The following is a 26,881-nucleotide window of genomic DNA, read 5'->3' as shown; positions in this document are numbered from 1 at the left end:
CAGGGGGAACTGCTGGAGGGTTTTGGCCAGGGCAGTGACATGGTCAGACATACTTGGGAAGAGCAACCCGAAAGCACCCCGTGGAGGATGGATGAGAGGCAGGTCGGCGACAGTCAGGAAGGCTGGTTAAGAGGCTGGGGCAGGGCAGCTCATGGGGGAGCAGTATGCTTAAAATGTGTGCATTTTTCTATATATAAATTATACTTCAGTTTTAAAAAATGAGAACAAAAGACTATCACAGGAGTCCACATGATGTGCAGAGGCCTGAGAAAGGGGTTCCAGTCCAGGCTGGGAGCAGTAGACAGTGCAGGGACTTGAGTGCGGTTCTGGGTGTAGAACTGACAGGGTTTGAGGAGAGGCTGGGAAATCCAGGAGGCCTGGGGCAAGGATGGGGGGCAGGACAGGGAAGAAACTGGGCCCTTGAGCACTGAAGATGAGCCCTTTGGAGTGGTTGGGGGCCCTGGCTGAGTAAATAAACTTAGCCTGCAGCTCTGGGATTCTGCTAGGATGGGGAGCCAAGAAAAGGCCTTGACCCCATCCTCAAGTGTCATGGCGCACGGGGGAAGCAGACAGCCTTCTTGGACCCGTTGAGGAAGGCACGGAGGGACCTTGGGGGGAGCAAGTAGCCATCTCTTCATGACCCCTCCTTCATACTCTCCTTCCGGTTTTTCTCCCAGGCCCATCTGAAGGTGGGGCATTAGGAACCAAGTGACAAGGATCTGACCCACCTGGGTGGGAATTCTGGTTTTGAAGTTCCCTAGCAGTGTGACCCTGGGCAGGTTGCTTAATCATTTGAGCCTCAATTCCCTCACTTGTAAAATGGGGATAATATCCTCTTCGCCCCCTTTCCCCCTTCCTAAAAAAATGCATTTTGCGTTTTCCCCTCCTGCAGTGTAATGTGCCCATGTTGTGCATGGAAGTGAGACGCTGCGAAGTGCGGCTCTTGGGCACCTCACTCTGAAGAATCCCTTCCTTTAAGCTCCTGAGGGCTCAGTGGGCCTGGGGCCACCGGTCCCACCGGTCCCTCGTGCAGCTTAGTAAGGGAGGCCCTTGGCGGGTTTACAGGCCGCTGGTGTCCCAGAAAGCAGACTGGGCTGGGAATTGAACTCTGTCCCCAGTTCTCTGGGTGACCTTGGGCGACCCCTAGTGGGATGGGTGGCAACATGCAACGTCCCCGCAAGGATGGGTTTTACCACTTTCAGGGCACATTCAGTATGTCTATTTTAAAATTCATTTTATGTAATAACTAAAAAAGAAAGCACTTTCTATGTGTCAGGCACTGTCCTATGTACTTTTAAAACTTGTTTAATCCCCGTAACAACTCTTTGAGGTGCAAGTTATCTATTTTTTTTTTTAAGATTTTATTTATTTATTAGAAAGAGAGCATGAGTGAGCATGAGCCCAAGCAGGAGGAGGGGCAAAGGGAGAGGGAGAAGCAGACTCCCCGCTGAGCAGGGAGCCCGATGTGGGGCTGGATCCCAGGACCCTGGGATCATGAGCCCAGCTGAAGGCAGACGCTTAACTGACTGAGCCATCCAGGCGCCCCAGCGAGTTATCTTCATTTTATGGCTGAGAAACTGAGCCTCAGAGAGGTTCAATAACATGGTCAAGTTCATACAGCTAATAAATGGCAGAACCAGGACTGCAACCTAATTTTCTTCTCCCTAACTACTCCATCGTGTTACCCCTGGTCTCAAAATGATTTTCCCAGAGCCTTTCCATGTAAAGTTGGGAGCCTCATACGTACGTGTGGATCTTAGAAGCCATGAAACAGGCTACGTGCAGCTATTAGTACCATATCTTAACCTCAGTTGTGAGCCCCATTTCCTCTTTAGGGTGACCTCAGGCCCCAGAGCCTCATCTGTAAAATTGGGGGGGGACATGTGAAGATTTATATGAATCGATTTGTTTATATAAAAAAGATTTTAGATAGAGCGAGCTTATGTGTGCAAGTGAGGGGGAGGGGAAGAGGGAGAAGGGGAGAAGCAGACTCCCTGCTGAGGGCAGAGCTTGTCAAGGGGCTTGATCTCACCACCCTGAGATCATGACCTGAGCCGAAGTTGAGTCAGCCGCTCTACCGACTGAGCCATCCAGGTGCCCCCAGGGCCTTCTGTATGCATTGAAATAAATCTGAGGAAAGAAATGTTTATAAATCAAACATTAAAACAATTCATAAAGGGTGCCTGAGTGGCTCAGTTGCTTAAGCATCCGACTCTTGATTTCGGCTCAGGTCATGATCTCAGGGTCATGAGATCGAGCCCCGTGTCAGGCTCTGCACTGGGCGGGGAGTCTGCTTGGGATTCTCTCCCTCCTTCTCCCACTGCTCCCCCTACCCCCTGGCTCTTCCTCTCTCTCTCAAAGATAAACAATAAAAGTAAAATAATAAGGTCCTGGCATGTCACCCCCCCCCCCACCACCACCATAGGATTTTATACATAGTGGGCCTTCTGCAAGAATTCTGGGGATGAAGACAAGACCAAGCTCCAGGGAAGGTCTATTTTACAGTCCTTCTTGGAAGTTAATTTCTAGCCAGGGGAGAGGTGCTGGTAATTTCTACAAGTTTATAGAGTTAGGTCCCATGTTAGGTGATTATGTAAAGTAACTGCCAACTTCACAATGACCGATGAAGCTGGTTCTACTGTTTTCCGTTATTTGGCAGATGTGGTGGAAATGGAGACCAGTGGTCTGCCCGAGTGACTCAGTGGATGTGTGTGGCAGGGGTGTGGTGGGGGGAAAGGTTGTCCGGGTGATGTCCTTTTTGATCGCCACTGCGGTCACCGCCTCTGGCTACTGCAGCAAGGTGCCCAAGAGCCAGCCAGAGGCTCTCAAGGGCTCCACGGGCCTGGGCTATGGGTGCCTGGACGTGGGATCCTAACATCTTAGAACTGAAGGGACCTTGGAGGTCCTCAGGAGGCCGCTGGCCTCAGGACAGCAGGCTAGGCTGGACGTTCTGAGTGTTTTGTCGGAATTGGCTAGATGACCTTGTGCTTGCCCCTGACCCCGTCTGGGCCACGGCTGGGATACAGAAGGCCCCGTTAGCTGTCGTGTTCCCTGGTACGAGTCCGGCCTTTCCATTTAATGTGTGAGGACACTGAGGTCCAGAGAGGGACTGGGATTTTCCTGTATAATTTTACAGCCCAAAGAATTCTTAAAAAGATCCCTTTCTTGGTCAGTGACATGGGAAGTGCAGGGGCCCTGGAATCAGATTGCCTGGCATATAGTAATTGCTCATTAAATGTGGGCCGTTATTTTATTGAGCAGCATCCTATAGTGATTGAGTGTAACTCTTTCTCTTACTAGTTGTGTGACCTTGCCCTGAGTAGGTCATTTAATCTTTTCCTGCCTCAGTTTCCTTAGGTGTGAATTGGGTTAATAACAACTCTCTTCATGGGGGAGGAATAAGACTCAATTATCCATGTATAATATAGAGCTAGGCACATAGCCTATAGTAAGTGCCCAGTAAACACGAAAGTCTCTCCCTGCTGGAAACCCTCCAGTGGTTCCCATGGCACTTTAGAGTCCTGTCCAAACTCCCCAGGGTCCTAGAGGGCTCTCAAGGCATCACTTTGCCTCTGCCTCCTTCTCATCTCCCACCAGACTCAGCCCCACCACTCTACTTCGTGCCAACTTCATGTCCACAGAGTGCTTTTTGTTTGTTTTTTAACCCTTGTTATTTCCCCTGATTTCAGCTTAAATGTCACCTCAGGAAGGCTGGCCCTGACCTCTCAGGACTAGTCTCCCGGCCTTCCTGCCCCATGTTGTTCAGTTTGCTACATCACACTTAACCGAGTTTGTAATGATGGGTTTTGTCCTTGGTTGTCTCTCCCTTCCTTGCTCCCTGGTGAACTACTTTCTTCACTGTGGACCCCCCTAACACCCCTCGTAATAGGCTTGGAATAGATTCTTGTTGGTACTGGGCACCCAGTCTCCTGTCAAGTCTTGTCACCTACATCCGCATGGCTCACTCTCAGGCCAATCTGATCAAGCTCTGTCCCGCTTCAGACCCCTCAAAGACTCCTTGGTGCTCGGGGGGGCGGCTGTGAAGAGGGAAAACCAGACATTGTCACCTGGCATTGAAAGCCTATCAGATCTGGCCCCTGTGATCTTTCTCCCCACTTCGCCCCACACTCCAGCATGGAGACTCTGGGCAAAGTCCCGGCCCCTATTTGGCTTTCTTTTCTCATCAGTTTTAAGGTGACCAAGGGTGCTTCTGAACGTCAGGTAAACCTCAGCCATTTATTGTCTACCCCCTGATGACAAGCCTGTCTCAGTGGAGATTGATCTGTCAGGGGAGGAGCCTGTTAATTTCAGGGACTCTTCTGTAAGTGTCATTCTGTTTCTCTTTTCCCAACCCCGTGGCCCCCACCTCCTCCTTTTCCTCCCTTGTCCCTATCATGACCCATAGCCATCTTTTTTTTTTTTAAAGGTTTTATTTATTTGACAGAGAGAAAGACGGCCAGAGAGGGAACACAAGCAGGGGGAGTGGGAGAGGGAGAAGCAGGCTTCCCACGGAGCAGGGAGCCCGATGCGGGGCTTGATCCCAGGACCCTGCGATCATGACCTGAGCCGAAGGCAGATGCTTAACAACTGAGCCACCCAGGCGCCCCAGACCCATAGCCATCTTGACACACTGCTATCACCCGTGTGTTTCTTCTAGTCCTCCCTCCTGTGCCCCCGCCCCCACTATACAGATCCACTCTAAAATGTTTTCTCTGGGTCCTTGAATAATGTATGGATAATCCTCTGCTGGTTTTAAAATTCCATGCACATTTTAATATTACATTTAAGGGGGCACCTGGCTGGCTTGGTCGGTGGAGCACGTGACTCTTGATCTTGGGGTTGTGAGTTCAAACCCCACGTTGGGTGTAGAGATTACTTAAAAAAATAACATCTTAAAAACTACTACATTTTTACAGCTCTAATTCTGTCCCCCACCCCCCCACGTTATTTTTAATATCTACCCATGTTGCTGCATGAACGTTCAGTTCATTGCATCACAGAGCTGCCTGGTACTCCACAGCATGCGTTCATCACGTTTCACTTATTCATTTTCCTCGTCACAGACACGTAGGTTCCCTCCAACGCACTGCTCTCATCAAGGCTGCTTCAGGGAACATCTTGTCCTGCTCCTTCTGGGCCTCAGCACAGATTTCTCAGTACAGTTGCTGAGCCTTAAGGGGTTTCCTTGTTCCCAGGTACCGTCGGGTGCCCACCCTCCTGCATGGGTACCCCAGTCTGTACCCCACCTGTAGGAGGAGCCCCCTTTCTCTCCATCTTTGCCAGGGTTCAGTATTCTCTCTCTCTCTCTCATGTTTGGCAATCTGATGAGTATAATGTGGCCTGTTTCTGATTTTCTTTCTGAACACCAGTGAGGTCGTTCTGTTGTACTTGTTAGTTAAAATTTCCCCTTTGTGAATCTCCTTTTTATATGCTTTGCCCGTTTGCCTATTAGATGCCCCAACTTTTTCTTGCAATGTGTTAGGTATTAATTCCTTGGTTTATTTTAATATAGTAAAAATTCACCCTTTTAAAAAAAAGAGTCTTTTTTTTTTTTTGAAAGATTTTATTTATTTATTTGACAGAGACACAGTGAGAGAGGGAACACAAGCAGGGGGAGTGGCAGAGGGAGAAGCGGGGCTCGATCCCAGGACCCCAGGATCACGACCCGAGCCGAAGGCAGACATTTAACGACTGAGCCACCCAGGCGCCCTAAAAAAATGAGTCTTTTTTTTTTTTTTTTTTAAGATTTTATTTATTTATTTGACAGAGAGAGACACAGCGAGAGAGGGAACACAAGCAGGGGGAGTGGGAGAGGGAGAAGCAGGCTTCCTGCAGAGCAGGGAGCCCGATGTGGGACTCGATCCCAGGACCCTGGGATCATGACCTGAGCCGAAGGCAGTCGCTCAACCGACTGAGCCACCCAGGCGCCCTAAAAAAATGAGTCTTAACAAACATATATGACTACATAATCACCATCACAATCATGATCCAGAATGGTTTCGTCACCCCCCAGAATTCCCTCATGCCCCTACACAGTCTCTCTTCCCACCTCGTGCCCCTGGCAGCCCACTATGCTGTTGTCTGTCCTATAGTTTTGCCATATTCAGACTATCATATAAATGGGATCATATAGTATATAGCCTTTGAGTTTGCTTCTTTCTTTTAGAAGAATGCAATTGAGACTCACCCACGTTGTGGGTGTGTATCTTTAGGCCATTGGTTCCTTCTTATTGATGAAGAACATTCCATTGGATGAATATACTACATTTGGTTTAACCATTTATCATTTGAAAGATATTTTAATTGTTTCCAGATTTGTAAATTTGTTTCTGATGACCTTGCCAGTTTTGAGGGGTACTGGTCAGGTATTTTGTAGAATGCTCTAGAGTCATGTCCAATTTCTTGAACATTACGCCTTGAATTTGGAGGACATCCCATTGGGATGCTCAGGAACTTACTTGCTAGAGCCAGTTACACTGTTGTCTGCGATGGAGGTCTCACAGGTTTTTGTTTTGTTTTTAGAGACTTTATTTATTTATTAGAGCGAGAACACAAGCGGTGGAGAGGGAGAAGCAGGCTGCCCATTGAGCAGGGAGCCCGATGCGGGGCTGGATCCCAGGACCCTGGGATCATGACCTGAGCCGAAGGCAGATGCCTAATGACTGAGCCACCCAGGCACCCTGCACAGGCTTTAACTATCATTAAAAACGACTTTCCTGACTCTGTTTCTCCCCCCATACCACCTCTCTGTCTCTCTCTTTCTCTTTCTTGTTTTCTTTCATTTTTGTTTTCTTTGTTCTTTGTTTTCAGACTCTGTTTTGGTTTTAGTTCTTGTCCAAACTATTTCCCATTGCTGGCAGCAGTGATCGACAATTGTTTTTATGGTGTATTTGTTGATCTCTTAACAGGACAGTGGGGGTCTGTTCTCTATCCAGTGGGGAATGTGGGAAACTCTGATTTGTTAGTTAATTTTTTTTTTTTAATAGTTTGCTTGCCTATTTGCAAACTCAAATCAGTTAAGAAAATATTGGGAGAATTAAGAAAGCATCAAAAGGAGAACAGCCCTTTGAGGCTAGTGGGTTTTTGTGTTTCTTGGTTTATTTTGGCACATTGGCTGTGGTCGCAGATCTGAAGCTGAAAGTTTGCAGTGTGTCTGGAGGGGTCTGAAATATTTTCCTACTTTGTAGTGTTAAATAATAAGTTAAATTGTAACATGTCTTAAATTTAAGGTTTGTTTTGATTGGTTTATCAGACCTAATGGGGCATATAATAGAAGGAATAAAAAAATTTACAAGAAATGAAGAAATGGAAGTTCTAATAGTTTCAATGTACTAGCCTTTGAAAAGAAAAAGTTTACACAAACATTAGCTTAGGAAGATTTTTTTTGAATAGTTACTATTTGTTTTAACAGTTTTATTGTTACATAATTTACATACTGGAAGTTCACCCATTTAAAGTGTACAATTCAGTTAGTTTTCGCATATTTAAAGAGTCGTGCACCCATCAGCATAATCAGCTTCACTCTGCATCTGTGTCCTCCCTACCCCCAGCCATCGTCCAACACTGATACACCGCATTCTCTAGATTGGCCCATTTGGGACATTTCATGTAAATAGAATCATGCAATAGGTGGTCTTTTATTAAGGACTTCTATAACTTAGCATAGTGTTTTTGAGGTGTATCCATGTTGTAACATGAATCAGCACTTCATTCTTTTGGTGCTGAGTAACATTCTGCTGCATGGAGCAACCATATTTACTTATCTGTTCAGTAGTTGATGGACATCGGGGTTGTGTCTGGTTTTTGGCTATTTTGAATAATGCTGCTATGAGCATTTGTGTAGAAGTTTTTGCGTGGATGTATGTTTTCATTTTCTGGGGAGTATACCTAGGAGTAGAATTGCTGAGTCACATGGTAACTGTTCAGCCTTTTGAGGAACTGCTGGACTATTTTCCCAAGCTTCACCATTTACATTTCCTCCCGTGGTGTGGGAGGGTTCTAATTTCTCTACATCTTTCCCAACCTTGTTATTTTCTGGGTTTTTAAAATTATTATTATTATAGCCATTAATTTCCCTAATGCCTAATGATGTTGAGCATCTGTGCATTTGCCTACTGGCTGTTTGCTTATCTTTGGAGAAATGTCTGTTCCTATCCTTTGACCATTTTTAAATTGGTTATCTATCTTTTTATTATTGAGTTGTGAGGGTTCTTTATATGTAAGCCTCTAATCAGATGTGATTTGCAAATATTTTATTTTCACTTTTTTTTTTTTAATCTCTACACCCCATGTGGGACTCAAATTCCGGCTCTCAAAGTCAAGAGTTGCAGGCTCCTCCAACTGAGCCAGCCAGGTGCCCCTATTTTCACTTTCTTGATGTGAATTACTCTATTTAAATTTCGCTTATTTCTTGTACTTCCCCAGAAAAAAATCCCACCCATGGATTTTCGAATTTCTTGAGTTCTCTCTTTTTTTAAAAAATTTATTTATTTATTTTATAGAGAGCAAGCACGCACAAATGGGAGGGATAGAGGGAGAGGGAGAGAGAATCTCAAGCAGATTCTGCACTGAGCACAGAGCCCAGTGCGGGGCTTGATGTCATGACCCTGAGATCATGATCTGAGCCGAAATCAAGAGTTGACACTCGACTGACTGAGCCACCCTGGTGCCCCTTAAGTTCCCTTTCTGTCCTTTTAGTTACTTAATTAAAACTTTATACTTAATTAACAGTTATTTATATTAAATAATTTCTGTTGAAATAACCAGTGTAGTTTCTGCCCCTGATCAAATCCTGACTGATACAAATGTGTATTCTTTTGTGTCTTTTTTTTTTTTTTTACATTATGTGTGTGAGATTTATCCATGTTGATGCACGTAGCTATAGTTCATCGCCATTTCCTCGTCCATTCCATTGGTGGGCAGATTGGGCTGTTTCGAGTACAGGGCTATTACAGTGATGCTGCTGTGAGCCTTCTTGCAGGTGCCTTTTGGTGAACATGTGTCCCGTTTCTATTGGGTACATTCCTAAGAGTGGAATTGCTGAGTCATGGGGTAGATGGATGTTCCACTTTAGTAGATAATGCCAAATTGTTTTCCAAAGTGATCGTACCTGTTTACACTCCTCTCTGTAGTGTGTGAGGATTCTAGGTGCTCTCCATTCCCCCCCTCACCAGTACTTGGTATTGGGAGTTTTGTTCATTGTGTCCCTTTTGGTGGGTGTCAGCTTCATTTATTAAGTCTCTCATCTCCCCACTGATTTATGATATACCTACCACCTTTGTCATTTAACAAGAGTCATCAGTGTGTGGGTCTGTCCCTGGACTCTGTTCCATTCCATGGGTCAGTCTGGCTCTTCACCAGTATCACACCATCATCATGTCTACTATAGCTTCATGGTAAGCCCTGAATTCTAGAAGTTACATCTTATTTTCCTCTTCTTTTTCATAAATATCTGGCAACTCATGGCCATTTACTTTTTCTTTTTTTTTATATATCTGAGATGTGGGGAGAGAGAGAGTGCAAGTGAGAGCACAGGAGCAGGGGAGGGAGAAGTGGACTCCCCACTGAGTGGGGAGCCCAGTGCTGGGCCAGGATCATGACCTGAGCCGAAGGCAGAGGCTTAACTGACTGAGCCACCCAGGTGCCCCTTTCTTCTTCTTCTTCTTCTTTTTTTTTTTTTAAAGATTTTATTTATTTATTTGAGAGAGAGAGAGAGAGAGAAACAGCCATGAGAGGGGAGATGGTCAGAGGGAGAAGCATACTCCCCATTGAGCCGGGAGCCCGATGTGGGACTTGATCCCAGGACCTCGGAATCATGACCTGAGCCAAAGGCAGTCGCTTAACTAACTGAGCCACCCAGGTGCACCCCCTTTCTTCTTTTTTTTTTTTTAGAGTGAGAAAGTGAGTGGGGTGGGAGGCAGAGAGAATTTTAAGCAGGCTCCATACCCAGCATGGAGCCCGACGTGGGGGTTGATCTCACGACCCTGAGCTCATGACCTGAGCCGAGATCAAGAGTTGGACATTTAACCAACTGAGCCACCCAGGCACCCCTCCTTATGGTTTTTTGTTTTGTTTTTTAAATTTTCGTGAATTTTTTTTTTAAGATTTTATTTTAGGGGTGCCTGGGTGGCTCAGTTGTTAAGCATCTGCCTTTGGCTCAAGTCATGACCCCAGGGTCCTGGGATTGAGCCCCGCAATCGGCTCCCTGCTCTGCGGGAAGCCTGCTTCTCCCTCTCCTGCTCCCCCTGCTTGTGTTCCCTCTCTGGCTGTCTCTCTCTGTCAAATAAATAAAATCTTAAAAAAAAAAAAAAGATTTTATTTTAAAGTAATCTCCATACCCAGCATGGGGCTTGAACTCACAACCCTGAGATCAAGAGTCGCTGAGCCGGCCAGGCACCCCAAGAGATAATCTTTATGGATTTAAATGCATCAGTCTTTTCCTTGTGGTTTCTGAATTCTGTGCCAGACTTTGAAAGTTCTGGGCATGTTTCACTGTTACCTGTAGATGTTGCCTGTGAGAGAGAAAAACAGTAGCTACTGCTGCTTCTCTAAAAAGCTGCTAGGATCTTAATAAATGAGCTCACAAATAGAAAACTGCCGTCTTCCTGGCTTCTGAATGTGCTGTGTGCCTGCCTGCTCCCGACTTCGTTCACACGGCTTCCTCCAGTTCAGTTCCTGCACGTTCCTCCCGCCTACTGGTCCTGCCCTTCCACACACAACACTTCCCTTGTCCCTTCCTCTGGATCCCGTCAGGTCAGACCCACGCCAGCTAGGAAGCCAGTGAGGCTGGATGGGTTCTGTCCCTTTCTCTGGGGCGAAGGGGGAGGAGGCTTGTGACAGGATTGCAGACTGAGGGGTCAGAACCCGAGGAGGCTTGTTTCTAACCCCGTCCCTGCCGTCTTCAGAAAGGCTTTTGGTGCCACAGCGGCTCTGCAGAGTGCCCTGTGACCCTGATGCAGGGCATGTGTGGCCAGCGCTCTGGGGTCCTCAGAGGACACCCAGAGCCTGCCCCACTCCCTGGCCCTCCCTTGGGACTAGCTGCAGTGAGCGACCCCCCCATCTAGGCCCGGGGTTGAGGGCGTGGTCAGACTGAGTCTGTCACAGTATTTGGGCCTGGTCAGGACTTGTTTGGGGTTGGCTCCATCAGGAGTGGGGATCAGGGACTTGCGGGGCTCCATCTAGAGGCAAGAGAGGGGGTGTTTCATGGCATTCTGGCCAAGGCCTGGCTGGGAGGGGCCTGGAGCTGAGGTGGGGCAGAGGCTTGTGGGAAGTTAGACCCCCCTCGTCCAATACACGGTCCTCTTAGTGCTCAGCACTAAGATCCAATCTCGGACCTTTGCTGTGTGATGCGGATGGCTGACTGTGGGTGACCTTTAGGGAAGGCATCAGGATCACACCGGGCCCAGCAGCTGCTCCCCGACCTTTGTGGGGTCTGGTGGGATGTGTCTAGCCCAGGTCTGAGCCCTGTGGGGGATCTAGAGGCCAGGGTCCAGCCGTCCCTCTGCCCCAGACCCACTGGGTAGCCTCAGGTAGTCCCTGCCCCTCTTGGCTATTCAACCAATATTTCTGTTCCTCTTGTGCCCCAGGCACTTTGGTCAGTGTCCCCATCATCACGTGTAATGGAGATCCCAGCCCTGCCCACCTTGTGTGCGATGTGGAAACTGGTCATGTGGCTGAACTGACCTTGCAGGTGCAGGGGGCACAGCCCAGGCCTCATGTGGTGGCTGCCTGGAGCTGACCTCAGGGAATCTCTTATACCCGTTGTTCCCACCTTCATCCGGAGCTTCTGGGATGCACCCTCCTCCCCGTTTCCAAAGCCTCCCTGTTCTTCCAGGACCACTTGGCATTCCAGGAGCATTGCGGTGTCCCTGGAGATCCAGGCTGTAGTCCTGAAGGCTGGGTGACCTTGACCCCTGTCTTCCCGGTGCCCCAAATCCCCCACTGAGATATGCTGTGGTGATTCCTGAGGGTCCTCCCCACTTGGGCCTCTCTCTCCCAGGAGGACTGTTTCCTGTAGCACCTCTGTCTGCCCCCCACTGCAGGTCTGGTCTCAGCGGAGCCTTTCCCTGGCTGGGAGGAGGTTGGGGTCTGGGCAGCCAGTAGGGACAGGAGAGGGCAGGAGTGTTTAGGGACTAGGAGCTCCTCTATTTTGTCCCGGCAAGAGACACACAGACCCAAAGCAGTGCTCAGACTTCTATTGGAGATTCTGCCTCCCCTGGGTCCAGTATCCACGCTGCATGCATCTTCTGGATCACACTCCCAGTGGGGTGGCTGGGCAGGGCACAGAGGAGGGGTCTGGCATCCTGTCCTCTGAGAAGGGACCTTGGTGAGCTTTGTGGCAGTGGCAGTGGCTGGGAAAGAGCGGTCATGCCCTGTGTGGGGGTGCACGTGAACTTGTGTCCGACAGGACACAGGGCCCGTCAGGTGGGGAGCAGCCATGAGGCCCAGCTCCCTGGAAGACAGTCCTCTCCGGGGGTTCCCGGTGGAACACCTGCCTCACGTCGGCCGTGCGCCCCTTGCCTGGCACTGCGCACTCTCCGCCTGTTCCTCCACGGGGAGCTGGGCCCCTAGCTCCTCAGAGGGAGGCTCCCCTGAGAGGGTCCTATGGGATCACGGGCATGGAGCACAGTGAGTTTGGGGAGCAGGAGAGTGGGACAGGGGCCTGGGCATGGGGGGCTGGGTGGCCTAGTCGTCCTTGTCCTTGGCACCATGCTTGAGGATGCGGGTGAACTCCACGTAGTTGAAGTTGCCTTTCTTATCAATGGGTGCCTCTCGGTACATCTCGTCCACTTCCTCATCTGTGAAGCGGTCGCCCATGGTGGTGAGCAGCTCCCGAAGGTGGTCCTCGTGGATAAAGCCTGGGGGTGGGGCCCGGGCCCATGAGACAGGGACTCAGGCTGGGACATGCCCGACACCCTCACCCCACGGCCCCCCACCAGTCCTCGCAGTGGGTCTCTGGCCAGTTCAACTCCCCGGGGCCCCAGAGTGGGGAGCGATTCTGCAGTGTGTCTGTGGGATCCTTGGGGCTGTGAGTGTGGGGGCTGGATATGTCTTACTTTGACATGAGCCCTAGAGTTCCACTGCCCGAGTTTGCATGCTTATCCCCTTTCCTGGCTGTGTGACCATGGGCAAGTTATTTACCCTCTCTGTACCTGTGTGCTCTGGAAAATAGAGATGAAAATATGCCATCCTGGTATGGGACCTTGAAGGTCGTCAGGAAAACGTTCTGAATTGGGCCTGCGGCCCCCAAGAAACTACTGAAATCACTGGCAGCGTCACTCTGGCCTGTCCCTGGGACACACTAGCTGTGGGACAGAAGTCCTTTGTAAGGTCTGAGTATGGGGCCTGGTTTTTGCACCTTACTGGCCAGAAGGGCCTGGAACGATTTGGTTTCTGGGAAGGTCTAAAGTGGGGGCAGTGTGCTGGGCCAACAGGTGAACTCAAGACGTGGGAAGCCTTGGTGGACGTGGGCTGTTGTGGTCTAGCATCTGGGGGAAGGGAACAAGGACACGGCTTAGTTTTTCCAGTTCCAGCCATGGAAACCCCAGCAGATGGGGGATTTCTGTTCTGGCCTTTGGGGACAGGGGCCCTCAAGTCCCAGCGTAGCCCAGCTCCATTCGCATCCTTGGGGGCACCCTGGGTGAAGCGCTCAGCCCCAGCCCTGTCCAGGCCTCCAGTGGGAGGCTGCTGACCTGAGGCCTCCTCATCGAAGCAGGCGAAGGCGTTTCGGATCACGTCCTCGGGGTCTGTGCCGTTCAGCTTCTCCCCAAACATGGTGAGAAACATGGTGAAGTTGATGGGCCCCGGGGCCTCGCTCATCATGCCCTCCAGGTACTCGTCGGTGGGGTTCTTCCCTGTGGCAGGTGGGACATTCCTGCTGTCACTGCCCTGTCCCCTCCTGCCTCCCTGTCCCCTCCCTTCATGGCCTGTGAGAGTCCCACAGGCAGGACACGCTAAGCTCTGTAAACTGTAGAGCGTCTTGCTGGGGTGGCCAGTGTTCTGACTGCTCCCTCCCCCCCAGGCTCTCCAGGCCCCTTGACCAGTTAGGGCCTCCGGTCCGGACATCCGTGACCTCCGGGGTGTAAGGGCCACCATGTGCTGACTGCCCGCGGATCTGCTCTGCCTCCTGCCTGCGTTCACCTTCACCGCACCACGAGGTCACGACGAGGCGCTAATCACATCTACCCAGTAGGACAGCTGTGAGGTTTAAGGTACTTGTGCAGCTGCCGCAGCTTTTGTTGTCTGCTGCTCTTACTCTCTAACCGGAGGAGGACGTTCTTAACCAGAAGGCCACGGCTCACCGGTGGCCCCACCGACAGGAGCTCCAGACAGGAATGCAGGTTTTTCTGGGTAGATGCCCAGGGTCCGATGTCAGCCCCCCAACTCAGGGTTGCCCTGTCCTCCCACCGGACTTCCTGGGCGTGTACACGAGGGCCTCAGTCACCACTGCGCAGGAAGGGAAATGGGCAGAGTGGGGCTGCCCCGCTGTGAGGGCCAGGGACTCACTCGGGCCTGTCTGGCCTCAGTGCTTGGGGCTTGGCCAGCACAGGCCGCCTCCTCCCCTACCAGAGGCTTCCCCTGTCCCCCAGCCAGTGTCTGACCCGGACGTAGGGCCTGCCAGGAACTGGGGCTGGGGTGGTATCTGTGGCGAGCACAGGGGAGGGATGTGGGGGTAGGGCTACACACTTGGGGGGGTCCCCATCCGAGCAGTGTGAATTGTACGAGGTTCCTTTCAGCTCTAAGATTCTGACTCTAGGGAAGTCGTGGAGTCAGAGAGGCTCTAAGGACTGGCTTGGGTGACTTCTAAAGGGGTGGGACACTCTGGCCCCCCCTCCAGCCACAGTTCTCCGTCCATACAATGGAAAGTCTGTGCACTTCCAACTTTCTTTAGTTGCCCATCCTTTTCTTTAAATGAAGTGGAACCAGGCAGCCCAACCACAAATCTGCCTGAGGCAGTCTGGCTCTTGAGTGAGCCTAGGTTCAGATCCAGTGCCCAGTGCCTCAGTTTCCCTATCTGTTAAATGGAGAAAGTACTGGCATCTGCTCGCCAGGGTGGGTACCACATGTCCCTCCACGGGAAGGACTCCCTACATGATGAGCAGCCCCGCTGCCTGCTCCAGTTTAACCCTCGTGGGACCCACTTAGACCGCAGCCCCCCTGTTCCTGCTCACCCAGTGAGGCCAGCATGTCATGCAAGTCCTCCTTGTCGATGAAGCCATCTCGGTTCTGGTCGATCATGTTGAAGGCCTCCTTAAACTCCTGGATTTGGGACTGGTCAAACATCGCGAAGACATTGGATGTGGCCCGCTGTGGCCGCTTCTTGGTGGTTTTGGCCTTTGCCCGCTTACTGGACATCTTGGCTTCGGGTGGGCGGGGCTTCCCTGCAGGAAGTGGGTGTGGGGGGAAGAGCCTATGACCCTGGGCCAGGGGTCCTCCTGCCCACCCCAGACTGGCTGTTAGCACCTGGGCCTGGCATTCAAAGCCTCCCACACACTTGGGGCTCCTGTCACCCAGCTCGTCACAAAAGCAGACAGGCGTGGGCTCCGTGTGATCGTAAACAGCTTCTCTACCTCTCTGGGGGAGTTTGCCCATGTGGGAACGGGGACGTGAGGAATGCCCAGCAGTAGGAATGGTGCCAGGGACAGCCCCTGGAATGGTGCCAGGCACAGTAAGCGACTTTGACTGTGGCTTTTTGGGTAGGACACTTAGGATTGGGTTCCATGCCATCCTGTCCTCGCTTTCTCTCAGCATTTACACTGTCCATCTCTCTCCCTCCAAGTGACAAGGTGGGTTGAAAAATGGGAGGCTGTGAGGCTCCCTGCCGGCTCCCCCTGCCCCCAGCAGTCAGGAGGCCCTGCATTCCTGACATTCTTGTCATGTCCTCCTCCTCCTCCCTCCTCCCCATCCCTCTGTGCTCCCTGCTCTGGATGTTCTGGAAGGCATATGCTCTGGGCAGTCTCCCCTCCCCCAACCTGCCCACACTTGACCAGCCCCTTAGGTGGGCAGTAGACCTGACTTGTTCTCACTTCTCAGTGCCTATAGGAGTGTGAGGCTTCCCCAGGCTGGGAGCCCCAGCTTCTTGTCACCCTTGTCTAGACCTGACCTCCTAGTTTCCAGCCAGTCTCTCCCATCCCATAGAGATCCAGACCTGTACTACCTGTCATTTCACCGTGAAGCCCTCGAAAGTTCCTGGAACAAGTCTGGGCCCCTGAGCCTGGCGTTTAAGACCCTGTGTGAACCCCTCCAACCCTTCTCTCTGGCTGACCGTGGCACCCTTCACTGTGTCCCTCTTGCCCTCTGTGATTCTGCCATGCTGGACCTCTGGATGTTTCCCAGGCACCCCCAGACTTTCCTTCTTGGTCCCTCCCCCTGAACGCCCTTCCTTTTCCAGGCTACTTCTTGAGACACCCCCTTGGGAGCAGTTCCCGTGCCCTTGCTCTGACAGTAAGCACTTAGAGATCTTTCCCTCCCTCCCCTGGTTTACCAATCAATAGGCTAATGGATGATTGTTTAATGAATGGCTGTGAGGGCAATTGCAGCCAGTCTACTGCCCCCACTGCACTGATGGGGAAACTGAGGCACGACAAGGTGCTCTTTCCCTGAACCCCTGTCATGGCCTGTGGGGATTCTGCCCCTGAAGACCCAGGGTCGTGTGCCCCTCAGCTGGGGCCGCTGTGGGCCTGGCTGAGGCCCTAGGACTCCTGTCCCCGTTTGTCCTCTGCCCTGAGCCCTCGGTTGAGGGCCAGCCTCCAGGAAGCCTCTGCCTGTTTTTAGCCCCAAATTGTGTGGTTGTGAATGTTCCTCGACGATCTCCAGGCCTTTATCCCATGACCCTGTTCCAGTCATTCTCAGACTTTGGTCTTTGAGCTCTTAAACCTGGAGCAGGGATCCCGGCCAGCCCCGGTCCTTCCGCAGGGCCACGGCTGCCTGTAGGCGTGACACACAGGCTGCTGTCCCACTGGCCTGACACGGCTGGCCCTGGGTGAGCCTCACGTGGTTCAGGGTGGGTAGACGAGAGCCCTTCTCACCCATGACCTGGGTCGGAGTGGGCTGGTGGCATCAGCAGGGTTTAGTGCTTTGAGGGGCCCAGTCCTTCCCTGAGCCCACCGTTCGCCGGGAACTTTGACTCATGGCACCCACGGAAGGCAGCCAAGGAGTAGTCCACGGTCATGGGGGGCTGTGATGGTCGTCATCGCTATTGCCACCACCCTCCTGTCTGCGCAGCTCTGGGGCAGACTCAGCCCGGAGGAGAGAGGAATGGAACGGGTAGGATCTCACCCACTGCTGGGATAACTAGCTGGGCCCTTCTGTCTCCAGGCCTCCCCCTTCCCCACCCTCTTTGGTCCAGAGGCCATGACGTGGCTGAAAGCACTGAACTTCAGGTTGGGTCCAACCCAGCAATCTTGGGGGGACACCTCCCACCCCGACGGTGCAGTTTAAGAAGTGATGCCCAAGAAGGGAAGTGGCATGCCCATGAGAGGGATAGAGTCCAACCACTTGGGCTAGGCTTGGGTCAGTGGGTGGTAATGGCCAGCCCTTGGTGCCCTTGACACCTGAACACAGAAAGAAACACATGCCCTAAGAGGCTCATGGTGGGCCTGCTGCAGCTGAGGGCTCTGTGTGCCCAGAGGCAGTTTCTAGACTTGGTTGAGGAAATGGGGTTAGAGAGACAGGCTAGGTTTTTAGCCCTGGAGCCATCCCCTACTGCTCCTGGAGGTCCTAGACACTAGGGATCATATATAACTGGTAGTTGGACTGGCCACACCTAGGTGCCACCTCCCCCCTTCTGGTGCCTGAAATCCCCATAACAGCAAAGACAAGGTCTGTGTCCCCCATTATCTCTTGGTCCCTATGGCTGGTAGTGCCAGATGCCTTGCTCGTAAACTCAACTCCTCTGCAGCTGAGTTATCTGACTCATTCCTCAGGGCAGTTGGTGGGCTGGAGAGGAGGAGCAGAGACGGAGGTCCCCCAGCCCAGGTCCCTGTCCAGCCCCCAGAGCCCTTGGCAGACCCTCCCCACCCAACAGGCACAGTTGGGCAGATGGCCCAGGACATGGAAGCCCCAAGTGCGTGCATAAAGCGTTGGTGTGTATGGATGGGGCGGGGGGCATTATCCCAGTCTCCATCCCTCTCTCCTAACCCCAGGAGTTCTGGAGGAGTCTCAAGGAGCCTTACAGGGGCTCACTTTCCTGTCTGACACACATGGGTTTACTGGGGCAGGGAACACCGGAGACCACAACCCCCTCCCCTCCTTCTGCCCCCCCCCCCCCCCCCCCCCCGAGCTCTGGGCTTGGCGCCGGTAACTCCATAGCAAAGGGGCAGGGCCCGGACAGAGTTCCCTCGCCCAAGGACCACCGGCTGCCCGAGCCTGGAACAGTCTCCCTGCTGCCCACCCCCTGCCAGAGTCCCCGTCCGACCCGCAACTCGCAGCCCCAGCCCCGCGAGGGCTGTCCTCGCCGAGACCCTCCGGCGTGCCCGTCCTTGGGGCCATCACACCGCCTCCTCTGGCGCCCCGCGGCCGCGACTCCCACCTGGTGCGGAGAAGGTGCTCGCTCGCTCACTCGCTTTCGCTCGCTGCGCGGAGCCGGTGCGGGGCCGCGGGCCGTCGGTCCGGCTTCGGCTCGGTGGGCGCGGCGGCGCGGGCCTTACAAGGCAGAAGAATGTGCGCGGCGGGGCGGGGCGGCGCGCCGGCGCAGCCTTATTTGGCCTTGACCCACGGGCGGGCGGCGGCGGGGGCGCCTTGCCGGAATTGGCAGGGGAGGGGATACCCGGAGGTGATGCGGGGCAGCGCCGGGCCCCCTCGCCCCTGATTGTCAGGGGTGGGGGATTTATGTGGGCCGCCCCTTCCTCGTCAGTGAGGCAGGCAGAACGCCCAGGCCTTCCAGCTCTCAGGCCCTCCACGCATCTTTCCCCTAAAGGCCCACGCTGCCTGGCCCATTCCCGTGGGAGGGCTTCCTTCCATCAGGCCAAGTATGGCTCTTTTCCCCAATCCGAAAGAAGGCGTGTCAGACGGTCCTCGCCATCCTCCTGTGAAGGGTCACTGGTCAGGCCCCTGCCGGTGTGGGGGCTCCCCTGGGTGTTGGGTAGGAGGACTGTGCTGGGGACAGCCCACCTCAGCCAAGTCACTGTCCTTTCCAGCTGGCCTCGGTTTCCTGTAAAATGGGAGGGTGGTGGTGAAGATTGAGGAAAAAAAGAGTGTCCAAGAAGAGCCAAGTAGCACCGTGGGGGCCAGTGAGAGGGGCAGGGGCTGGGGGAGCATGGTGTATCCTCAGGGTGTCAGCACCCCTTACCCACTCTTGTTGGCATTAGTTGGAGGAGGGAGTCAGAGAGGACAGACCCGCCGGCTCCCCCATCATGTATCAGCTCCTGTCCGTCACTTTGACCCTTGAAGGAACACCTACCCACCAGGACTCCAGCCTGTTTTTCTCTCCCTGCCCCACTTTGGACCAACACAGACCTTACAGCACCCAGTTACTTACTCTGTCCCTATGAACTGACAGCTCTTACGTGCGAGGCACTGTGCCGGGTGCTGGGGAAACAACACTGCACTAAAGTAATCACCCTGGGGAAGCAGTATTTGTGCGGGAAATACAATGAACAAGTAAGTAACTCCATGGCTCAGAGAGAGAAATGAGTTCCTTGAAGGAGAATAAAGCAGAGTGACGAGAGAGGAGGGTGCCTCCTGGGAAGTGACATTTGGGACAACCAGAAGCCATGCCCAGTGAGTGAGTGAGGCAGGTAGGGGGAGTTTGCCCGGCTCCTGGTCTAGGAGCAGGCAGAGGTGAGTGTGACTGTGGTGAGAAGGGTGGGAGATGAGGTCTGAGAAGCAGTGGGGGCCTTGCCAGGGGCTCCTTGTAGGCCACCATGAGACATCAGTGTTCTGAGAGGAAGGACGGCATGATCTGGCTTATGTTTTAACTGAATCCCTCTGGGTGAGACCAGTGAGGAGCTTTCCAGCAAGATGATGTGTTCAGGCTAGTGTGGTTGCAGTGGTGCTGGGGAGAAGGGGTGGGATTCTGGAACGATTCTGAAGTTGCATCCAATGAATTTGCACATGGATTGGAATGTGTGTGAAAGAGAAGAGTCAAGGATGACTCCAAGGGTTTTGGTCTGAGCAGTGGGAGAGAGCCGACCTGTTTCTAACACGGGTCGGCTGTGGAAGGAGCAGATTTGAGGAGAGCTCAGTTCTGTTTTGGACCTATTAATTTTTTAGAAACTGTTAACTTTGAAGTAATTTCAGACTTACAATAAAGGTATAGGAACTATACAAAGAGTTCACCCAGACTCTCCAGTTGTTAACATTTGCCTTTATTATAGTCTCTTCTGTGTGTCTGTGTGTATGTGTGTATATCCTGCCCCCGCCAACATTATTTGAGAGTAGCTTGCATTGTTCATTACCCTTTTACCCGGAAATACTTCAGTGAGTATCTCCTGAAAAGGAGATTCTTTTCCAAATCCATAGTACATTTATCAAAATCAGAAAAATTTTAACATTGATTTAATACTGTTATCTAATTTACAATCCATATTCAAGTTTTGTCAGTGATCCCAGTAATGTCCTTTACAGAAATTTTTTTTCTGGTCCAGGAGCCAGTCCAAGGTTATCATGTTTCTTTAATTTGTGTGTGTGTGTGTGGGGGGGGGGGTGTTAAAAAACAAAAACAAAAACAACAAAACATAAAAATTACCATTTTAACCATTTGAAATCTGTAGTTGGGGGGCATTAAGCACATTCACATTGTTGTGCAACCATCACCACCACCCAGGCGCCCTACAATTGATTTTTGTGTATTGATCTTATTTCCAGGAACATTACTGAACTCATTTATTAACTAATAGTTTATTTATGGATGCTTTAGGATTTTCTTTATGAAAGATCATGTTATCTGCAAATAGAGATAGTTTAACTTCTTTCTTCCCATTCTGGGTTTCATTCATTCATTCATTCTCTTGCCTGGGCAACATTGCCCTCCAGTACATCAAATAGAAGTAGTAAAAACGGGGGCACCTGGGTGGCTTAATCAGTTGAATGTCCGACTCTTGATTTTGACTCAGGTCATGATCTCAGGGTTCTGGGATGGAGCCCCTATTGGAGCCCCATAATGGGCTCCATGCTCAACGGGGAGTCTGCTTTAAAATCTTCTCCCTCCACCTCCCCGCATTCACTTGCTCTATTGCACATACGCTCTCTCTAATAAATAAATAAATCTTAAAAAAAGAACTAATAAAAGCTGACATCCTTGTCTTGTTCCTGATCTTAGGGGAAAAGCTCAGTCATTCACCATTAAATATGGTATTAGCTGTGGGTTTTTCTTGGATGTCCTTTATCAGCTTGAAGAAGTTCTGTTCCTGGTTGAGCGTTTTTATCATGAAAGGGTATTGGGGATTTCATCAAATGTTTTTTATGCATCTATTGAGATGTCTTTAATATCTTTTTTTTTTTTAAAGATTTTTTTTTTTATTTATTCGAGAGAGGGAGAGACAGGAAACACAAGCAGGGGGAGAGAGGGAGAGGGAGAAGCAGACTCCCCGCTGAGCTGGGAGCCAGATGTAGGGCTCCATCCCACGACCTGGAGATCATGACCTTAGCCAAAGGCAGACACTGAACCATCTGAGCCACTCAGGTGCCCCTCTTTAATCTCTTTTAATATGTTACTGTTCCTTAGCTTTTGTTTTTCAAGACATTGACACTTCTGGAGAGTCCAGGCCAGTTACATGGTGCTCCCTCATGATTAGCTTCAAGTTATGGATTTTTTTTTTAAAGATTATTTATTTGAGAGAGAGAGTGTGTGCGCACACGTGCACTCATGAGCAGGGGAGGGGCAGAGGGAGAGAGAGAGAGAGAGAGAGAGAGAGAATCTCCCGCAGACTCCCCTCTGAGCACAGAGCCCAACGCTGGGCTCCATCTCACGACCCTGATATCATGACCTGAGCTGAAATCAAGAGTCCGATGCTCAACCAACTGAGCCACTCAGGCGCCCCTCAAGTGATGGATTTTTGACAGGAATATCACAGAATGATGTTGTGCCCTTCTCAGTGTATCTCAACAGGAGATGTAGGATGTTAATTTTTTCCAACACTGGCAAGAATAACTTCGGCCATCTTGCTAAGGTAGTGTCTGCCAGGTTATCCATCAGAAAGTTACATTTTTCCCTTTTGTAATCAGTATGCTCATGAGTAAGTAATTTGTGGGCTGCTCCTTTGAGACCGAATATTCTGTTCCTCAGCAAACTTCCACCCACGACTTGTAACACCCACTGGTATTCACTTGTGTGACAGCTGCTCAGTGGTGACTTTCTGGCCCTTCGCACTTCCTTTTACTTCTCCTGGTTGGTGGACATGTTCATTTTGGAAGCACCTGTTCGCCATCCAAGTAGAGATGTGAGTGGAAACTAGGGTTGCAGATTCAGATGTGGGCGTCATCTGTCAGTCTCCGGAAGGTTAGAGGCCTTAGCAGTTGACCCCCCCCCCCCACCCAGGGCCCATGTTCCCTGTTGGTCACAGGGCATCACTGGGTTTGGGCTTTGCACACGTGTGCCAGAGATGAAACCCTGATGCTGGCTGGGTCACTAGGGGGCCACGGCCCCCCCGGAAGCTGGGACTGGAGGCCCCGTCTCATGGGCAGCTGGGTTCTGCCCCATTCAAAGCCCTTACTACTTAGCCTGGCATTTGAGGCCCTTCCTGTGCCCCAGCAACCTCACACTTCTGCCTCTGTGCTGGCCTTTCTCTGCCTCAGCTTGGAGAACTCCCGCTCATCCTTCAGAGTCTTCTCTAAAGTCCCACCCCTCCTTCCCCCAACAAGCTCACTCATTTAGGAAATAGTAGTTCCTTTTTTTCCCCCTAAATATTTTATTTGTATGTAATCTCTACACCTAACGTGGGGCTCGAACTTACCACCCCGAGATCAAGAGTCGTACGCTCCACCGGCTGAGCTAGCCAGGAAGTGACAGTCTTGAAGCTTTCTCTCGTCTGTGCTAGGCACTGAGGCTGGTGAGCAAACTCGCTTCCTGCCCTCTGGGAGCCCGCCGTCTCCTGCTGGAGACAGGTGCTCAGAATCACACGGATAGCGGCGGCATCGCATCAGCGACTGCAACAAAGACAGACCAGCCAAGTGGCTCTCATGCTCCAAGTCCAGAGCAGGGGTTTTGCACCAGCCTGGCCTGGCCCAGGTACTTCGGGAGGGTTTCCCCGAGGAACTGCCAGCTGGGGTAACGTTAACTGCATTGGTGGGGCTCCCCGTGCAAGGCCTGAGGTGAGGCTGGAGGACAGAGCACAGAGGGGATGGATCCCATAGGAGCTGTAGCTGGAAAGCAGGGCAGGGGCCTCTCAGGCCAAGGGGAAGAACCCCTGGGCGGGCTGCAAAGGCTTCTGAGCGGAGGGTGACTTCTGGAGCCAACGGAGGCAAGACTTTAGTAAAGACCCTCTGGCTGCCGGGGGAGGGGCAGTGAGGGCCACACTGCTTTTCCAGATCAGCCAGATTCCAAAGCGCAGGAGACACAACTTCATTCTGTGTTTCACTCCACCCCAGGGCACCTGGGTGGCTCAGACGGTTAAGCGTCTGCCTTTGACTCAGGTCATGACCCCGGAGTCCCGGGATCGAGTCCCACATCGGGCTCCCTGCTCAGTGGGGAGCCTGCTTCTCCCTCTGCCCTTCACCCTGCTTGTACTCTTGCTCACTTGCTCTCTCTCCCTCAAATAAATGAATAAATCTTTAAAAAAAAAAAAAAAAGAGAAAAGAAAAGAACACTGCCGCGATGGTGGTAGGAACAGCTTCTCAGTTGGGCTGGGTATCCTCCGGAGCACTTAGCTGTGCCGGCACCCACATGGTTCCTGGCTGGCAGGCCACCTGGCAATGGCTTTGTCTGCCGTCTTGGCCAGAAGGCTTCTGAACCCAGTGCTGCTCCTGGCTGCAGCCCCGCCTTCTCTCTCTGCTCAGGCCACAGGGTGGGGGAGACGCCAGGCTTGGGAACTCAGGACCCTGGGCCTCCTGCTCTAGGATGTGCCGCCCTGAGGCTGATTCTCAGGGACCCAGGGTCAGCGCACAGTCTCCGTCTCCCTCTGCCTCTTTGCCAGCACCCCTCAGCCTGCAGTTTCTCCCTCCTGACCCTTTCTGTCCCTCCAGGACTGGGCTTTGGAAATGCAGCTTCTCTGGTCTTTTCCTAAACAGACAAATGCCTCCTTGAAAGTACAGGGAATGGGATATTTATTATCTTAGTCATATTCTGGTTCATACTGTTTAATCCGAATCTAGTCACGAGAATATGTAAGTCCAGATCATGCAACACTCTGCAAGATGCTTGGATACTTAAAAGATGTCATGTCATGAATGTCAGGTCTGGTTCAGTGAGACTAAAGAGACGTGATGACCGAAAGCAGTGAATGATCCCTAAGTGGATCCTGGGCGGGTACAAAGGAAGAGCCAGAGAAGACATTGTTGGGGTGTTTGGAGTGCGGCTGCGCTTTCATATTCATGTCTGGGTACTGGGCGCTCGCCTGGGTAATGGGGGGAGGCTCGTGGGCCACTCCTTCTTTAAATTAGAGGGTGACAATGGTGTTGTGGTCGTGCAGGAATGTTCTTATTCTCAGGCGTTGCCTGGTGTGTTTGGGGCTGAAGTGTGGTGTCTGCAGTTGGCTTTCAAATGGCTCCGGGGTAGGTGGGGCAAGTGAGGGTTGGCACAAATACGGCACAGTGTTGATGGCTGGTGATTCTGGGTAAAGGACCTGGTGTTCGTTACCCTGTTCTCTCAGCTGTTGGCGCCAGTAGGGCGGGCAGTGGAGGCCCCAGTTCTGCACATCGTGGTGCTCTGCTGCAGGCAATGCAGGCTCCCTGCCAGAGACCCTTACCCAACCGTCAAGGCCCCTCGCCCGCTGTAGCAGAAACACTCAGGCCCTGAGGGGTAAGGGTCCCCCCTCTTCCCTTGAGGCCGTCAGGAGTAGAGCTGGGCTGCTAGCTGGCCGGTGCCCCTCAAGTCCAGCCCGCCCCCCTCCGGCGTTCACTCACCTCTGAGTGTCTGGCTCAGTGCCCACGGCAACCTGAAACCTCTTTGCTTACTCTTCTAGCCATCCCCCTGCCCCCCGCCAGGTCTTGGGGCAGGGGTAGGTCCAGGGAGTGCCAGCCCCGGGAGGTCATCGGAGCCGCCTGTGGTCAGCAGGTGCTCGGCCACCACTAACACGATCCAGAGGGGAGGGCATGCTGCTCTGAGCACAGGGGGTCTGGCCCGCAGGAGGAGCCGAGCTCAGGAGGGGCCGCCGGGAGGGGGGGGGTCAGCCTGAACAAAGCTCCTGGGAGGCAGTTCTGTGCACCCTCTGAGCTCGAGGTCACTGCATCTTAGCTGGGTGGGGCCGAGGGAGGAGACCAGGTGTCTGCAGCTCAGCTTGGCCCAAGAACTTCTGAAAGGCAGGTTCGTACCACCGGGCATTGGCACTGAACGTCCTTCTGCCTAGAACGCACTCTGCCCGGGCTCGCCGTCCCCCAGAGCAGGTTAATACCCGCCGTGCTTCTGGAATGGAGCAGAGTGCTCCTGCCCAGGCTGCGTGAGATGCTGCCATCGCAGCTTCCCGCAGCCTCCTGGCGCTGCATCTTGTCTTCTGCCGCCCGTGGCAGACTTGAACTCTCGTAGGCCTCATTCACGGTCTCTCTCCTCCACCAGAGTGTGGTTCTGTGAACGACTGTCAGGGGGAGGCAGCTGTTGGGGGTACGGATTTCCGGTCCTGGGGTCTGGGGTGAGGGCCAGGGCAGCCCAGCTTGGCTTCCATAGAGCAACTATGGATTAAGCGTCTGTTTCTCACAGGAGGCAGGTTAAGGTGGGTATTACTCATTTTTGAGTCAGGGAACCGGGGGCTGCTTTCTTGCCCAGGGTCACGAGCCGGGCTGGGCCAGAGCCGGAATGATGGTTTACACGCAAGTCAGCCTGCCTCCGAAGAGCTGCCGTGTGGCAGGGGGTCTGGCTCAGTCTCCCGGGGTGTCCGCCCACCTCTCCCCAGCCTGGCCCGTCCCGCTGCAAGAACACCATGAGCCCTTGGTACACGTTACCTCATTTATTCTCACAACATGCCTGTGAGGTAGGGAGGGGCAGGGACTGTCCCCATTTTACAGAGGAGGAAGTTGAGGCACACAGAGGTCAAGTGACTTGCCCAAGGTCACAGATGGCGGCCAAGCTGGAATGGGGCCCCAGAGCAGGCCCTCCGTTCACCCGGGGCCCCTGCAGCGAGTGCCGGACGCGAGGACGTCTCCAATGCCATGTGGTCTCTGCGGTTGAGAGCGGCCCTCGTGTGCTGGGCCTCCCCCTCCCCCTGCCCGCCCCCACCCTGCAGGCCCGGGCCCCTGCAGCTCAGGGCTCACGCCACCCTGGGAGTAGGACTGGGGGGGCAGGAGAGAGAAGGATGATTGGGGTAAAAAAAAAAAAAAAAGGAAACTCAGAGGTGGGGCAGATGGGTCCACGGCAGGGGGCAGGTGGGAGACCAAAAAAAAGGCCGCTTACACACAAGGTATATATTTTTACACACACTTGTACACACACCTAGATATAGTACATGTAAAAATATATGCTATTCACACACCCGCCTCCTGCCAGGTGCCCCGAGAGCCAGCGGTGGCGCTGGGGGGCATGGGTGAGCAGATGGGCGTTTGTTAAATATACACTCTAAGGTCTATGTGCATATGTACACATACATACAGACACAGCCGCCCGCCCCTCGGGTGCTGGACACAGGCTCAGCCAGGGACAGACGACCCCTGGGAAATGGGGTCCCTCTCTCGAGTGTCCCCTGCAAGTCACTCTGAGTCAAACGTTTTACCGAAGGAAGGGGGGGCTGGAGAGAAGAAAGAGGCGGGAGTCTGGAGTGTGGTAACGGTGGCTTTTATCTCATTGTTCCCCCCCCCC

At 52.5% G+C, this 26,881-nt stretch overlaps 1 protein-coding gene and 1 long non-coding RNA gene across 2 annotated transcripts in view; one reads left to right on the top strand and one right to left on the bottom strand.

Annotated features, from left to right (window-relative positions):
• LOC118011446 overlaps positions 1–26,881 on the top strand; it is a 111,773-nt gene that overhangs the window by 40,989 nt on the left and 43,903 nt on the right. The gene's annotated exons all lie outside the window — the stretch shown is intronic.
• On the bottom strand, positions 12,179–18,648 carry MYL9 (myosin light chain 9). The gene is made up of 4 exons (XM_035006253.1): positions 18,530–18,648; positions 15,171–15,380; positions 13,692–13,853; positions 12,179–12,857 (listed from the first exon to the last, which is right to left on the bottom strand). Exons 2-4 carry the CDS (start codon positions 15,352–15,354, stop codon positions 12,685–12,687), a joined length of 519 nt encoding a protein of 172 aa, XP_034862144.1. The 5' UTR covers positions 15,355–15,380; positions 18,530–18,648; the 3' UTR covers positions 12,179–12,684.

Source organism: Mirounga leonina, unplaced genomic scaffold (genome assembly GCF_011800145.1).
Source record: "Mirounga leonina isolate KUSES-001 unplaced genomic scaffold, KU_Mleo_1.0 Mir_150, whole genome shotgun sequence".
Taxonomy (NCBI): Eukaryota; Metazoa; Chordata; class Mammalia; order Carnivora; family Phocidae; genus Mirounga; species Mirounga leonina.
Note: the sequence above shows the minus strand (reverse complement) of the source record. Positions and strands in the feature narration are given on the sequence as shown.

Coding starts and splice junctions, on each gene's coding strand:
- MYL9 (XM_035006253.1), bottom strand. CDS start 15,354: ATGTCCAGTAAGCGGGCAAAGGCCAAAACCACCAAGAAGCGGCCACAG. Junction 13,854..15,170: donor TGACATGCTGGCCTCACTGG/GTGAGCAGGAAC, acceptor CACCTGCCACAG/GGAAGAACCCCACCGACGAG. Junction 12,858..13,691: donor CTTCGATGAGGAGGCCTCAG/GTCAGCAGCCTC, acceptor CCCCACCCCCAG/GCTTTATCCACGAGGACCAC.